At 45.2% G+C, this 16,706-nt stretch overlaps 1 protein-coding gene across 10 annotated transcripts in view; it reads left to right on the forward strand.

Moving 5' to 3' along the window:
• The window catches only part of ptprfa (protein tyrosine phosphatase receptor type Fa), a 662,508-nt gene that overhangs the window by 618,145 nt on the left and 27,657 nt on the right, over positions 1–16,706 (forward strand). For all 10 annotated transcript variants that reach the window (XM_072510632.1, XM_072510637.1, XM_072510639.1 and 7 more), the window contains 2 exons: positions 10,590–10,716; positions 12,262–12,387. In XM_072510632.1, the coding sequence (XP_072366733.1) occupies positions 10,590–10,716; positions 12,262–12,387 (253 nt within the window). The remainder of the gene's footprint in view (positions 1–10,589; positions 10,717–12,261; positions 12,388–16,706) is intronic.

Raw genomic sequence — 16,706 nt, forward strand, 5'->3', positions numbered from 1 at the left:
AATACATTTGTACTGTGACAACATTTGAAGGAACAATAGCCAAACAAGGCGAGACAAAAATACATAACTTTTGTAACCTTGTCGCTTTGGTCCTGTGATAAGTAGCTTTAACGCAATGTTCAAAGTGTGATCACTTGAATGGAAATGCTCTTGTTTCTTTTATTAATTTGTAAATTCAACCCATTTCTTAAATGAAGAAAAATATAAGAATGCATAGTTCCTGTCTATAAAACAACTGACGTTGTTTTGCTCTTTGAATGTGAGACTGTAGCTGGGCAAAGCATGTGCTGTGAGCCTTACTGTGCAGGTTAATTAAATTACTCTGATTTAGTATTCAGCACCATTTCAAGGTTGTTCACTGGCTACTCTGCGGAATACTGGCTACTGACCTGAGGAAGGAGCAATGCTCCGAAAGCTAATGATTTGAAATAAACCTGTTGGACTTTAACCCCTGGTGTTGTAAGACTTCTTACTGTACTCTGCGGAAAGCGAACATAGACTCATAGACATAGAATTTACAGTGCAGAAGGAGGCCATTCGGCCCGTCAAGTCTGCACTGGCCCTTGGAAAGAGAACCCCACTTAAGCCCACACCTCCACCCCATAACCCAGCAATCCCTTCGATCACGAAGCGCAATTTTGCATGGCGAATCCACCTAACCTGCACGTCTTTGGACTGTAGGAGGAAACCAAAGCACCCGGAGGAAACCCATGCAAACACAAGGAGAATGTGCAAACTCCGCACAGACAGTGACCCAAGCCGGGAATAGAAATCAAACCTGGGAGCCTGGAGCTGTGAAACGACTGTGCTACCGTGCTGCCCCAAAGGGGACTCAAAGGGCCGAATGGCTTCCTTCTGTGCTGTTAACGACTGTACTCTAACCAGGACATAGTGGGGAGTTGAAGAATTATTTTTTTCACCCCGAATGTTGTGGAGGTCTTGAGGTCAATGCCTAAAAGAATTGTGAAGGTAGAAACCCTCAGTGCATTTAAAACACTGACGGTGCTGTAACACAGTGCGAGGGATCAAGATCTGGCAGGTGGGTTTAGACTTGACAGCTCTTTTCAGGCATTCAGCTTAGGTTGTTGATGTTTTCTGCAGTCTTCCAATCTTGTTTTGTTTCTAAAGGCTTTGTTTTATTTTCGTTTCATGTTGCAACTGCCATTGTGCTTTGACCTAGAAATGGATTTTGAGCAAGTCAGAGTTTGGGAAACAATGTCAGGAGTAACGTCATACCTTGGCAAACTGTTTAATAATCACCACATACTATGGTTTAAAAACTTAGATTTATCACACATGTCTGCTCGTTCTGCCCTTTGCCACATGTAAAATGGCAAATTTGGTTATTCTGATAGATGAAGCACTTTGCATGGATATTTTAAACTATTACAGGTCAATCCTGATTAAGTCTTTAATTTTATGGGTTAGTAGGTTAATTTTACCTGAGAGGTTTGTGGAACAATATAAACGTATATTTTTAAAGTTATCTTTTTGATTTTGATTTGATTTATTATTGTCACATGTATTAGAAAACAGTGAAAAGTATTGTTTCTCGCATAGAACAAAGAACAAAGAAATGTACAGCACAGGAACAGGCCCTTCGGCCCTCCAAGCCCGTGCCGACTATGCTGCCCGACTAAACTACAATCTTCTACACTTCCTGGGTCCGTATCCCTCTATTCCCATCCTATTCATGTATTTGTCAAGATGCCCCTTAAATGTCACTATCGTCCCTGCTTCCACCACCTCCTCCGGTAGCGAGTTCCAGGCACCCACTACCCTCTGTGTAAAAAAACTTGCCTCGTACATCTACTCTAAACCTTGCCTCTCTCACCTTAAACCTATGTCCCCTAGTAATTGACCCCTCTACCCTGGGGAAAAGCCTCTGACTATCCACTCTGTCTATGCCCCTCATAATTTTGTAGACCTCTATCAGGTCGCCCCTCAACCTCCGTCATTCCAGTGAGAACAAACCGAGTTTATTCAACCACTCCTCATAGCTAATGCCCTCCATACCAGGCAACATTCTGGTAAATCTCTTCTGCACCCTCTCTAAAGCCTCCACATCCTTCTGGTAGTGTGGCGACCAGAATTGAACACTCTACTCCAAGTGTGGCCTAACTAAGGTTCTATACAGCTGCAACATGACTTGCCAATTCTTATACTCAATGCCCCGGCCAATGAAGGCAAGCTTGCCGCATGCCTTCTTGACTACCTTCTCCACCTGTGTTCCCCCTTTCAGTGACCTGTGGACCTGTACTCCTAGATCTCTCTGACTTTCAATACCTTTGAGGGTTCTACCATTCACTGTATATTCCCTACCTGCATTAGACCTTCCAAAATGCATTACCTCACATTTCTCTGGATTAAACTCCATCTGCCATCTCTCCGCCCAAGTCTCCAAACAATCTAAATCCTGCTGTATCCTCTGACAGTCCTCATCGCTATCCCCAATTCCACCAACCTTTGTGTCGTCTGCAAACTTACTAATCAGACCAGTTACATTTTCCTCCAAATCATTTATATATACTACAAACAGCAAAGGTCCCAGCACTGATCCCTGCGGAACACCACTAGTCACAGCCCTCCAATTAGAAAAGCATCCTTCCATTGCTACTCTCTGCCTTCGATGACCTAGCCAGTTCTGTATCCACCTTGCCAGCTCATCCCTGATCCCGTGTGACTTCACCTTTTGTACTCGTCTACCATGAGGGACCTTGTCAAAGGCCTTACTGAAGTCCATATAGACAACATCCACTGCCCTACCTGCATCAATCATCTTTGTGACCTCCTCGAAAAACTCTATCAAGTTAGTGAGACACGACCTCCCCTTCACAAAACAATGCTGCCTCTCACTAATACGTCCATTTGCTTCCAAATGGGAGTAGATCCTGTCTCGAAGAATTCTCTCCAGTAATTTCCCTACCGCTGAAGTAAGGCTCACCGGCCTGTAGTTCCCTGGATTATCCTTGCTACCCTTCTTAAACAGAGGAACAACATTGGCTATTCTCCAGTCCTCCGGGACATCACCTGAAGACAGTGAGGATCCAAAGATTTCTGTCAAGGCCTCAGCAATTTCCTCTCCAGCCTCCTTCAGTATTCTGGGGTAGATCCCATCAGGCCCTGGGGACTTATCTACCTTAATATTTTTTAAGACGCCCAACACCTCTTCTTTTTGGATCTCAATGTGACCCAGGCTATCTACACACCCTTCTCCAGACTCAACATCTACCAATTCATTCTCTTTGGTGAATACTGATGCAAAGTATTCATTTAGTACCTCGCCCATTTCCTCTGGCTCCACACATAGATTCCCTTGCCTATCCTTCAGTGGGCCAACCCTTTCCCTAGCTACCCTCTTGCTTTTTATGTACGTGTAAAAAGCCTTGGGATTCTCCTTAACCCTATTTGCCAATGACTTTTCATGACCCCTTCTAGCCCTCCTGACTCCTTGCTTAAGTTCCTTCCTACTTTCCTTGTATTCCACGCAGGCTTCGTCTGTTCCCAGCCTTTTAGCCCTGACAAATGCCTCCTTTTTCTTTTTGACGAGGCCTACAATATCTCTCGTTATCCAAGGTTCCTGAAAATTGCCATATTTATCCTTCTTTCTCACAGGAACATGCCGGTCCTGAATTCCTTTCAATTGACACTTGAAAGCCTCCCACATGTCAGATGTTGATTTGCCCTCAAACATCCGCCCCCAATCTAGGTTCTTCAGTTCCCGCCTAATATTGTTATAATTAGCCTTCCCCCAATTTAGCACATTCATCCTAGGACCACTCTTATCCTTGTCCACCAGCACTTTAAAACTTACTGAATTGTGGTCACTGTTCCCGAAATGCTCCCCTACTGAAACTTCTACCACCTGGCTGGGCTCATTCCCCAATACCAGGTCCAGTACCGCCCCTTCCCTAGTTGGACTGTCTACATATTGTTTTAAGCCCTCCTGGATGCTCCTTGCAAACTCTGCCCCGTCTAAGCCCCTGGCACTAAGTGAGTCCCAGTCAATATTGGGGAAGTTGAAGTCTCCCATCACCACCACAACCCTGTTGTTTTTACTCTTTTCCAAAATCTGTCTACCTATCTGCTCCTCTATCTCCCGCTGGCTGTTGGGAGGCCTGTAGTAAACCCCCAACATTGTGACTGCACCCTTCTTATTCCTGATCTCTACCCATATAGCCTCACTGCCCTCTGAGGTGTCCTCCCGTAGTACAGCTGTGATATTCTCCCTAACCAGTAGCGCAACTCCGCCACCCCTTTTACATCCCCCTCTATCCCGCCTGAAACATCTAAATCCTGGAATGTTTAGCTGCCAATCCTGCCCTTCCCTCAACCAGGTCTCTGTAATGGCAACAACATCATAGTTCCAAGCTCTACGTTCATCTGCCTTACCCGTAATACTTCTTGCATTAAAACATATGCACTTCAGGCCACCAGACATAGAACATAGAAAATACAGCACAGAACAGGCCCTTCGGCCCACGATGTTGTGCCAAACCTTTGTCCTAGATTAATCATAGATTATCATTGAATTTACAGTGCGGAAGGAGGCCATTCGGCCCTTTGAGTCTGCACTGGCTCTTGGAAAGAGCACCCTACCCAAACTCAACACCTCCACCCAACACCAAGGGCAATTTTGGACACTAAGGGCAATTTATCATGGCCAATCCACCTAACTTGCACATCTTTGGACTGTGGGAGGAAACCGGAGCACCCGGAGGAAACCCACGCAGACACGGGGAGGATGTGCAGACTCCACACAGACAGTGATCCAAGCCGGAATCGAACCTGGGACCCTGGAGCTGTGAAGAAATTGTGCTATCCACAATGCTACTGTGCTGCCCTTAAGAACAAATAAATCTACACTATATCATTTTACCGTAATCCATGTACCTATCCAATAGCTGCTTGAAGGTCCCTAATGTTTCTGACTCAACTACTTCCACAGGCAGTGCATTCCATGCCCCCACTACTCTCTGGGTAAAGAACCTACCTCTGATATCCCTCCTATATCTTCCACCTTTTACTTTAAATTTATGTCCCCTTGTAATGGTTTGTTCCACCCGGGGAAAAAGTCTCTGACTGTCTACTCTATCTATTCCCCTGATCATCTTATAAACCTCTATCAAGTCGCCCCTCATCCTTCTCCGTTCTAATGAGAACCCGCTGTGTTCAGCAACTTCGCCCTGTCTGCTCTGCCTCAGAGCCACACTGTCCCTATTCCCTAGTTCTCCCTCAATGCTCTCACCCTCTAACCTATTGCATCCATGCCCACCCTCCTGCCATACTAGTTTAAACCCTCCCGTGTGACACTAGCAAACCTCGCGGCCAGGATATTTATGCCTCTCCAGTTTAGATGCAACCCGTCCTTCTTATATAGGTCACACCTGCCCAGGAAGAGCTCTCAGTGGTCCAGATAACGGAAACCCTCCCTCCTACACCAGCTGTTTAGCCACGTCTTTAGCTGCTCTATCTTCCTATTTCTAGCCTCACTGGTACGTGGCACAGGGAGTAATCCCGAGATTACAACCCTAGAGGTCCTGTCTTTTAACTTTCTGCCTAGCTCCCTGAACTCCTGCTGCAGGACCTCATGCCCCTTTCTGCCTATGTCGTTAGTGCCAATATGTACAACGACCTCTGCCTGTTTGCCCTCCCCCTTCAGGATGCCCTCTACCCGTTCGGAGACATCCTGGACCCTGGCACCAGGGAGGCAACATACCATCCTGGAGTCTCTTTCACGTCCACAGAAGCGCCTATCTGTGCCCCTGACTATAGAGTCCCCTATTACTATTACTCTTCTGCGCTTTGACCCTCCCTTCTGAACATCAGAGCCAGCCATGGTGCCACTGCTCTGGCTGCTGCTGTTTTCCCCTGATAGGCTATCCCCCCCGACAGTAACCAAAGGGTACCTGTTCGAGAGGGGGACAACCACAGGGGGTTCCTGCACTGACTTCCTGCCCTTTCTGGTGGTCACCCATTTCTCTGCCTGCACCTTGGGTGTGATCACATTTATATAACTGCGATCTATGACGCTTTCTGCCACCTGCATGCTCCTAAGTGCATCCAATTGCTGCTCCAACCGAACCATGCGGTCTGTGAGGAGCTCCAGTTGGGTGCACTTTCTGCAGATGAAGCCATCCGGGACGCTGGAAGCCTCCCGGACCTGCCACATCTCACAGTCAGAGCACTGCATCCCTCTAACTGACATTGCGTCAATTAATTCGTAAATTAAAATTAAAAGTTTTTTTTAAATCTTTTTTTTTAAAGTTACTGTTAACTATCTGTTTCCTAGCACTAGATTTCTACTATAAATGTGAAAGCTAAATATAGTACTCTCTGATCTCTGGCTTAGATACCGCTCTAAATTATAATTAAGTAATTATGTTTAATTAGTTACCAATGCTTAATTTTTTTAATTTAGTGTAGATTCCCAACCAGCCACTCAGGTCACAGCATTTCTGTGATGTCACTTCAGTTTCCTCTCTCCCCCCCCCCACACACACACACACAATTTGAAAAGGTATTAAAAGTAAAAATGCGTACAAATCACTTACCTTCTTACCTTCTGAGAGTCTTAGATGTTCTCAGGTTCTCTCCCTGACAGAGACTGCTCCTCCTCCTCCGAACGGCTCCCGAAACTAGGCCGCGATCTTTTTAAATCTCCGCTCCGACTCTCAGCTCCCGCGCTTTTTAAATCTCCGCTCTGACTCTCAGCTCCTGCGCTTTTTAAATCTCCGCTCCGACTCGCAGCTCCCGCGCTTTTTAAATCTCCCCTCCGACTCGCAGCGCCCGCTCTTTTTAAATCTCCGCTCCGACTCGCAGCTCCCGCGCTTTTTAAATCTCCGCTCCGCCTCGCAGCTCCCGCTCTTTTTAAATCTCCGCTCCGACTCGCAGCTCCCGCTCTTTTTAACACTCCGCTCCGTCTCTCAGCTCCCGCTCTTTTTAAATCTCCGGTCAGACTCGCAGCTCCCGCTCTTTTTAAATCTCCGCTCCGACTCGCAGCTCCCGCTCTTTTTAAATCTCCGCTCCGACTCGCAGCTCCCGCGCTTTTTAACTCTCCCGGCTGTCTCTCCTCCCGCGCTGTTTTCACTGTCCCGGCTGTCTCTCCTCCCGCGCTGTTTTCACTCTCCCGGCATGCTGTACAAACAATGCAACCCGTACCTAGGGAAGGAAGGAGAGACTGCAGAATATAATGTTACAGTTATAGCAAGGTGCAGAGAAAAGATCAACTTAATACGAGATATTTCCATTCAAAAGTCTGATGGCAGTAGGGAAGAAGCTGTTCTTGAATCGTTTGGTACGTGACCTCAAACTTTGGTATCTTTTTCCTGACGGAAGAGAGTATGTCCGGGGTGCGTAGGGTCCTTATGCTGGGTGCCTTTCCGAGGCAGCGGGAATTATAGATAGAGTCAATGGATGGGAGGCTGGTTTGCGTGATGGACTGGGCTACATTCACGACCTTTTGTAGTTTCCTACCGTCTTGGGCAGAGCAAGATCCATACCAAGCTGTGATACAACCAGAAAGAATGCTTTCTATGGTGCATCTGTAGAAGTTGGTGAGAGTCGTAGCTGACATGCCAAATTTCCTTAGTCTTCTGAGAAAGTAGAGTCGTTGGTGGGCTTTCGTAACTATAGTGTCGGCATGTGGGGACCAGGACAGGTTGTTGGTGATCTGTACACCTAAAAACTTGAAGCTCTCGACACTTTCTACTTCATTCCCATTGATGTAAACAGGGGCATGTTCTCCACTATGCTTCCTGAAGTCGATGACGATCTCCTTCGTTTTGTTGACATTGAGGGAGAGATTATTGTCGTTGCACCAGTTCACCAGATTCTCTATCTCATTCCTATACTCTGTCTCGTCATTGTTTGAAATCCGACCCACTACGGTGGTGTCATCAGCAAATTTGAGAATCGAATTGGAGGGGGATTTAGCCACACAGTCAGAAGTGTACAAGGAGTATAGTAGGGGGCTGAGGACACAGCCTTGTGGGGCACCTGTGTTGAGGATGATCGTGGAGGAGGTGTTGTTGCCTATCCTTACTGATTGTGGCCTGTGGGCGAGAAAGTTCAGGATCCAGTTGCAGAGGGAAGAGCCGAGGCCAAGGCCATGGACTTTGGCGATGAGTTTCGTAGGAATGATGGTGTTGAAGGCTGAGCTGTAGTCGATAAATAGGAGTCTGACATAGGTGTCTTTGTTATCTAGGTGTTCCAGTGTTGAGTGCAGGGCCAGGGAGATGGTGGCTGCTGTGGACCAGTTGCAGCGGTAGGTAAACTGTAGTAGATCAAGGCAATCCGGGAGGCTGGAGTTGATTTGTGCCATGACTAACCTTTCGAAGCACTTGATGGATGTCAGAGCCACTGGACGATAGTCATTAAGGCACGCTGCTTGACTTTGTTTTGGTACAGGGATGATGGTCGTCTTCTTGAAGCAGATAGGGACCTCAGATTGTTGTAAAGAGAGGTTGAAGATGTCTGCGAATACCCCCGCCAGCTGATCCGCGCAAGACGTGAGTGCTCGTCCGGGTACCCCATCCGGGCCAGTAGCTTTCCGTGGGTTGACCTTCGAGAATGCTGCTCTGACCTTTTCAATGGTGATCTCAGATACAAGTTCATCCGAGGCTTCTGGAATGGAGGGCGTGCTCTCGCTGACTTTTTGCTCAAAGCGTGCATAGAATCCGTCAAGCTCATCAGGGAGGGGTGCATTGGAGCCGGCGATTTTTCATGCCTTCATCTTGTAGCCCGTTATGTCTTGCAGACCTTGCCATATACGGCGGGGGTCCATGTGGCTAGCCTGGGACTCGAGCTTGGTCCGGTACTGTTTTTTGGCATCTTTTATGGATTTCTTTAGATCATATCTGGCTTTCTTGTATCGGTCAGGGTCGCCTGACTTGAACGCCTCAGACCTAGGTCACCCTGGGTTTCCGGTTGGGAAACATGCGGATTTGCTTCTTTGGCACACAGTCTTCTATACACTTACTAATGAAGTCAGTTGCTGTAGTGGCGCACTCGTCAGGCTGGTAGGCAGCACGGTAGCATAGCGGTTAGCGCAATTGCTTCACAGCTCCAGGGTCCCAGGTTCGATTCCCGGCTGGGTCACTGTCTGTGCGGAGTCTGCACGTTCTCCCCGTGTGTGCGTGGGTTTCCTCCGGGTGCTCCGGTTTCCTCCCACAGTCCAAAGATGTGCAGGTTAGGTGGATTGGCCATGCTAAATTGCCCTTAGTGTCCAAAATTGCCCTTAGTGTTGGTTCAGTGGGGTTGCTGGGTTATGGGGTGGTCTGGGCTTGGGGAGGGTGCGCTTTCCAGGAGCCGGTGCAGACTTGATGGGCCGAATGGCCTCCTTCTGTACTGTAAATTCTATGAAATCTATGGTCGCAGAGTTTTTAAATTCTGACCAGTCCACTGACTCTAAGCAGTCCCGTAGGCGATCATCCGATTCCTCAGACCAACAATGCACAACTTTCTTTGACGGATTCTCCCGCTTCAGTTTTTGCTTATAAGCCAGGAGCAGGAGCACAGCCTTGTGGTCAGATTTGCCAAAGTGTGGGCGGGCGATAGAGCGGTAGGCATGTTTGATATTTGTGTAGCAGTGGTCCAGGATGTTTGGTCCTCTGGTGGAACAGGTGACGTTTTTGTGGTAACTTGGTAGTACGCTCTTGAACTTGGCCTGATTGAAGTCCCCAGCTACAATGAACAAGGGCTCGGGATGTTTCGTTTCAAGGCTATTTGTGGTGGTGAATATTTTGTCCAGTGCGATTTTCACGTTCGCATGGGGTGGGATGTAAACTGCCGTCAGGATAACGGAGCTGAACTCCCGCGGGAAGGTAGTACGGGCGGCATTTTAACGTCAGGTACTCTAGGTCCAGGGAGCAGAAACTCGCCAGTGTTGCTACATCTCGGCACCAGGAGGTGTTGATTAGGAGGCATTATTTTAAATGCAGGTCTTCAGAAAATAGTTGCGTTTTTAAGTTCGCGATTAAGAAGGTTTTCACATGAAATTCGCCTTTGAATTGTTTTGTGCATCTTGGTTAGATTATTTTATGATGTAATAATGAGACTATTGCATTACCCCCTCTTGTGGACAAGATCAGAACAACATGTTGCAAGAAGGAGCCAATTCAAGTCAATTACCTACAGTAACAATAACATTTTTGTTTGTCCAGGCTGTTTGATTGTTCGGTTTAAGGGGAGCTTTGGTTTAAAGGGTGCCCAGGATAGGCATGCCTGGGTACACACAGCATCTAAATATTCCAATAAAATTAAAAAATATCTGTCATCCCATAGGCGTAGAACAATTTTTTTTGTTGAATACCCTCATCAAACATTAAGTACTCTGCAAGGGGTTGAGGGAATGGTATGCAGGGAAAATGGCATGGGGCGGTCTGGCATAGGAAGAAGGGATGGGACAATGGGGATGATAGGAGAAGTTGAAAGGAATGGTTTGAAAATGGAATAAGAAATAGATGGCGGGAAGGATGGAATGGCATGAGATAGAGTTTTAAAGAAGTACTGTTGCAATAAAGGTACTAATTTCACCACAGATGTTGTGTAAGTGTTTTTAATGCTATCTGTGTTTCCTCAATAAACAGGCAGCAGAAGGCTTATATTGCCACACAGGGACCCTTGGCAGAGACCACAGAAGATTTCTGGCGTATGCTGTGGGAGCACAATTCCACGATTGTAGTAATGCTCACAAAACTGCGGGAGATGGGCCGAGTAAGTAACGCCCAACAATTGTGCCCCCAACTGTATAATAAAACCACCTCAAAAGAAAGTTGTTTGCTGACCATATGCTAGTTATTATCTAAGTTAGTCCATTTTCAATCCTGTGATTACAAGTATAATCTGACTCATTTGGGCAACATTGATGTTTTGAGGGGAGTGGGGGACTGGTGGAGGAAGAAAGAAGAGACCACAATTTGAAAATTTAGAGACACTAAATGCATATGGTCAAACTGTAATGCTTCTTTCTGCAAGTTGTTGCTTTTGTTTGTAACAATATTTGTCAACCAGATATCAGCCACACTTTGTAAAACGTGAGGTACAATTGTCTCAGAAACTGGAAGGTTTGTAGTTATTGTGACCTCACGGTGGAATGAATGTGATTGACTTTCTTGAGTAGTTTGTTCCAAATAAAGTGTCAAATCATTTTTCATCAGGGACTTTCCTCAAGGTACCCCAGGTCACAGCCCTTCCCGTTGGTCTCTCTGACAGATACATAATCTGACTCCTGACCCATGATTGAGGATGCCCCTGCCCCAATGCAGATGGGACAGTCTTTTGTGAGGCCCTCATGGCCTCCGCAATCCAGAGGACATCTCTCACAGACATCTGATATATCTGAGTCTGGAAACAAGCAAGCTGCCTCCAGCTCTGCTCAGCTAGCGGGCTACTTCCATGTGGAAAAGAGGACACTGAAGAGACCTTAGTGACACATAGCGATTAACTGGTGTTTATTCAATCTTCCAATGTTCGTGACGAATGGAATACTTCAATGCTACATCCCCAATACGTGACCCTGTGTTGTTTATTTCCCAACCGTCACTGGACATGAGTCTGTTAAAGCAAGAGTGTGCCATGAAACTCATGGGTGGAAATGCAAGGCAGAAAATATAATGGTGGATAACTCTTTGTAGCAGATCAGCTTTGTTTGGGGGAAGAGAATGCTGTGTCTAACTGTAATGTCAGAGGCATGGAAGTGAATGAAACAGGTTCATGCAGACGCAGTGGAGCTGTTTAGGTCATCCAAGTGTCCTCAGTGAAATGACAATAAATTATTTTGCTGAACAATATCTAATATATTTGCCACAATGAGTCGTTCCTGTCAGCCCTGGTCTTTGTCTATGGCTGGTCTATTGCTTGCTGCTTTCCCCCTTTATACTGTTAGATTTCATGTCGGTTCAGCCATCCGTGACTTCCCACCTTGCCTTCTCTATCTTGCAGAGTTGTCGGCATAGCATGTGATCTGCGCTCCATTGGGAAGGAGCTATTGCCAGCAAAAAGTAGCACTTGATTGTTATTTTAATTGCCTCACCTAACTGCACCCTTCAGCCATCAGATGGTATTTATTGCCACTTCTCAAACCACCCACCCCAAATCCTGCCTCTACAGGCCTGGATAATTGTTCTACCTTTGAGTCATTCAGAAGATGAAATGTTAATTACAGCTTTATAGTTACAGTAAATAAGGATGAAGTGCCACCATTTATAGATGATGTGTGTTGTGCTCATTGTTGTCTATCTGTTGTTTTATTCTCACTAGGAAAAATGCCACCAGTACTGGCCAGCAGAGCGTTCTGCCCGATATCAGTACTTTGTAGTAGACCCAATGGCTGAATACAGTATGCCACAGTATATCCTACGAGAGTTCAAAGTAACAGATGCTAGGGTAAGTGTAAAATGCAAGTCATATTAATGTTCTTTAATATTCTTTAGTGTGCAGGCTACTAATCATGAGAATCATGTTTTGAGATTGAATTACAGTTTACTTGTGGTTACAAAGACAATGAATAGTAACTTCAAAATGTCACTGTGCTATGGAGTGGGTGTATGAGTTCACATCCCATCCTAATAGCTGTGATATTTAAGTTCAATTAAATACATTCTAGAGGAACAAGTATCAATTATGGTGACCACAAAACTACTAACATAGGAAACAGGAGCAGAAGTAGGTCCCTCGAGCTTGCTCCACCATTCAATACGATCATTGCTGATCTGTTTGTGTTTCGAGGTCAACATTCCCATCTACCCCCGATAACTTTGATTCCCATACTGAACAAGAATCTGCCTGCCTCTGCCTTAAAAATATTCAATGACCCTGCTTCCAATGCCTTCTGAGGCAGAGAGGAAGTCGAACAACCCACTGAGAGAAAAAAAATCTCCTCATCTTTGTCCTCGAAGGATGATCCCTAATTTTAAAACCGTGCCCCGTAGTTTTGGACTCACCAACCGGAGGAAACATTCTTTCCATGTTCACCTTGTCAAGAATATTCAGGATTTTATATACTTCAATCAAGCCACCCCTCATTCTTTTAAACTCCAGTGGAAATGAGCTCTGTCCTGTCTATCCTCATAAGCCAACCCACTCATTCCAGTTATCAATCTAGTAAACCTCCTCTGAACCGTTCCAATGCATCCTTCCTTAAATAAGGAGACCAAAATTGCACACCATGTTTGAGATGGTTCTCACCAATCCCCTGTATAATTCAGGCATTTCAATTCCTCTTGGAAAAAAGATAACATTTCATTAGCCTTCTTGATTACATGCTGTATCTGCATAATAACTTTTTCTGACTTGTGCACGAGAACACCTAGATGCTTCTGCACCTCGGAATTTTGCAGTCGTTCTCTGTTTAAGTAATACTCTGCTTTTTTATTCGCCCTGCCAAAGTGAACACCTTCTATTTATCCCACATTATACTCCATCTGCCAGATTTTTGCCCACTCGCTTAACTTATATATATTTGTCTGCAATCTCTTTATATCCTCTTCACAACATACGTTCCAACGTATCTTTGTGTCATCTGAAAATGTATCTACCATGCCTTCCCTTCCCTCCTCTAAATCATTGATGTAAATTGTAAAAAGTTGAGGCCCCAGCCCAGACCTGCGGGACTCCACTTGTCACATCCTGCCAATCAGACAAAGACCCATTTATTCATCTAAAATCATATAAATTTTAAAATACAATCTTTTATCCAGACTAATATGTTACCCCCTACATAGTGAGCTTTTATTTTTTGCAATAACCTTTGATATGGCACCTTGCCAAATGCTTTCTGGAAATCCAAGTCTACAGGCTCCCTTCTATTCACAGCACATGTTACTCCTTCAAAGAACTCTAATAGATTGGTTAAACATGATTTCCCTTTCATTAAACTATGCTGATTCTTCCCGACTACCTTGAGGTTTTCTAAATGCCCAGTTATAGCCTCTTTCATGATTGATTCTATTACCTTCCCCATGACGTTGATAATCAAGCTAACTGACCGATATTTTCCTGTTTTCTGTCTCCCTCCCTTAATAGAGGGGTTATATTTGATACGTTACAGTCTGTTGGAACTTTTCCAGAATTGGCACCAACCCATCTTCTACCTCATTAGTCACCTTTTTAAGACCCTAGGATAAAGCCCATCAGGTCCTAGAGACTTCTCAGCTTGCAGCTCCATCAATTTGCTCAGTACAGCTTTCCTAGTGATTGTAATTTTATCAAGTTCCCCTCTCCCCTTCACCTGCTGATTTACAGCTATTACTGGAATATTTTTAATATTCTCCAAAGTGAAGACAGAAGCAAAATATTTGTTTGTTTCATCTGCTATAAACTCCCTACTCTCACTTTCTAGAGGACCAACAATCTCTTTACTTGCACTTTTCCTTTTAAAATACCTGTGGAAATTCTTAAAGAGGGCCGCTTTTCCCCGATTAAACACAGCTCGCCTCTTGGCCAAATCCGCGCCCAGCTCCTGATAAATGCACAGCTCTCAATTCTCCCACTTGCTGCTTTGTTCATTCTTGGCCCACCGCAGAACGTGTTCCTTGTCCAGGAATCGGTGAAAGCGTACCACCATCGCCCTCGGCGGCTCGTTCGCTCGGGGCTTCTTTGCGAGGGCGCTCTAACCACTTCCAGGGGCCGAGGGAACGCCTCAGCCACCATCAATGTCTCCAACATGTCAGTCACATAAGCCCTCGCATCCGATCCCTCACTGCCTTCAGAGAGATCGACAATTCTAAGATTTTGCCTCCTGGACCTGTTCAGGTCCTCCAGCTTCCCCTGCATTCTTTTCTGGCAGTCGTTCATCATATCCACCTTGGTCTCCAACAAGGTTATATATTCCTCGTGCTCGGACACCTTTTTCTCCACCTCCTGGATCGCTCTTCCGTGGGTCTCTTGATTCTGCACAACTTGATCAATCGAAGACTTAATCAGGTCCAGCGTGTCCTTCTTCAGCTTGGCGAAGCATTCTTCGAAAATCTTCACCAGCTGCTCCGTCGACCACTGTGCCGTCTCCCCACAGCCCTTGCTCTCCGCCATGCATTCCCACGTTGCCAGCTCTGCTTGCGTCTTATAGGACTTTGTCTTCCCATACGGCCACTTCTGGTCCAATTCTCCATACACTGCAGGGGGATTTCCCCTCACTGTCTCACTCTTCACCGATTTATCCCATAAAATAGGGGGGGAAACGGGGGAAAAAGGTCCAAAAGTCCGTCACAGGCGGGAGCTATCAAATGTGCAACCTACTCCTCCATGGCCGCCACCGGAAATCCTACCTGTGGAAATTCTGTTTTACATTTCTCGCCAGCTCCCTCTCATGCTGTAAGATTTTTCTCGATTAACCTTTTTGTCATTTTCTGCTGTTCTTTATATTCTGACCAATCATCTGACCTGCCACTCATCTTTGCAGTTACATGCTTTTTCCTTGCGTTTGATGCTTTTCCAACTCCTTTAGTTAATTAATCATGGATGGCAGGTCCTTCCTTTAGAATTTTTCTTTATCGTAGAAGTATATTTATTCTGAACATTCCTTTAGTGTCTTCCACTGCTTCTCTATTGATTTATCCAGTGGCCTAGTATCCCAGTTCACTTCAGCCAACTCAGCTTTCATGCCCACAAAGTTGCACTTAATTTGGTTTAAATTACTAGTCTTAGACCCACTCTTCTCCCTTTCAAACTGAATGTAAAATTTAATCATATTATGGTCGCAGCTACCTCGGGCTGCCTTTACTCTGAGGTCATTAATTAATCCAGTCACAATTCAGAATACCAAGTCTAATATAACCTGCTCGTTGGTTGGTTTCAGAATGTGCTTCTCTAAGAAACTATCTCAGAAGCATTCAATGATCGCCTCATCCAGTCTACTGCTACCAAATCTGATTTTTAAAGTTTATATATAAATTAAAATCACCCATGGTTACTGCCGTCCCTTTAACACAAGCACCCAATATTTCTTCTTGTATACTTTGTATACTCTTGTATACAATATATCCTATATTGTGGTTACCTATAGGCCACTCTTACTAGTGAACTCTTGCTCCTACTATTCCTCATCTCCACCCACACCGATTCTATATCCTAATCTTTAGAACAAGAGTCATCTCTTAACTATTGCACCAATGCCATCCTTGATTAACAGTGCTACCCCTCCATCTTTACCTAGCTCCCTATTCTACCTGAATATCACAAATCCTTCAGTATTCAGGACCCAATCCTTGTCATCCTGCAGTGAGATTTTCATAATGGCTATCAGGCAGTGATGTAGTCGGATTGTGACTGGACTAGTAATCTAGAGACAAGGGGACACAAGTTTGAGTCCCATCGACGGCAGCTGGTGGAATTTGAATTCAAGTTTTAAAACTGGAATTAACTGTCCGTGTGGAGTTTGCACATTCTCCCCGTGTTTGCGTGGGTTTCACCCCCACAACCCAAAAATGTGTACAGGTTAGGTGGATTGGTCATGATAAATTGCCCCTTAATTGGAAAAAAGATAATTGGGTACTCTTTAAAAAAAAAAAAAAAAAAAAAAAAATGTTTTAAATAATATTTTTAAAAACTGGAATTAAAATGACCATCAAACCATTATTAATTATCGGTAAAAATCCATCTGGTTCACTAATGATCTTTAGGGAAGGAAATCTGCCAAATGTATGATCCATCTCGGCCTCCTCTGGAGGCACTCAGCATCAAAGATACCCGTTTTCAGCCAATTCGAT

This window comes from Scyliorhinus torazame, chromosome 7 (genome assembly GCF_047496885.1).
Source record: "Scyliorhinus torazame isolate Kashiwa2021f chromosome 7, sScyTor2.1, whole genome shotgun sequence".
Lineage (NCBI taxonomy): Eukaryota > Metazoa > Chordata > Chondrichthyes > Carcharhiniformes > Scyliorhinidae > Scyliorhinus > Scyliorhinus torazame.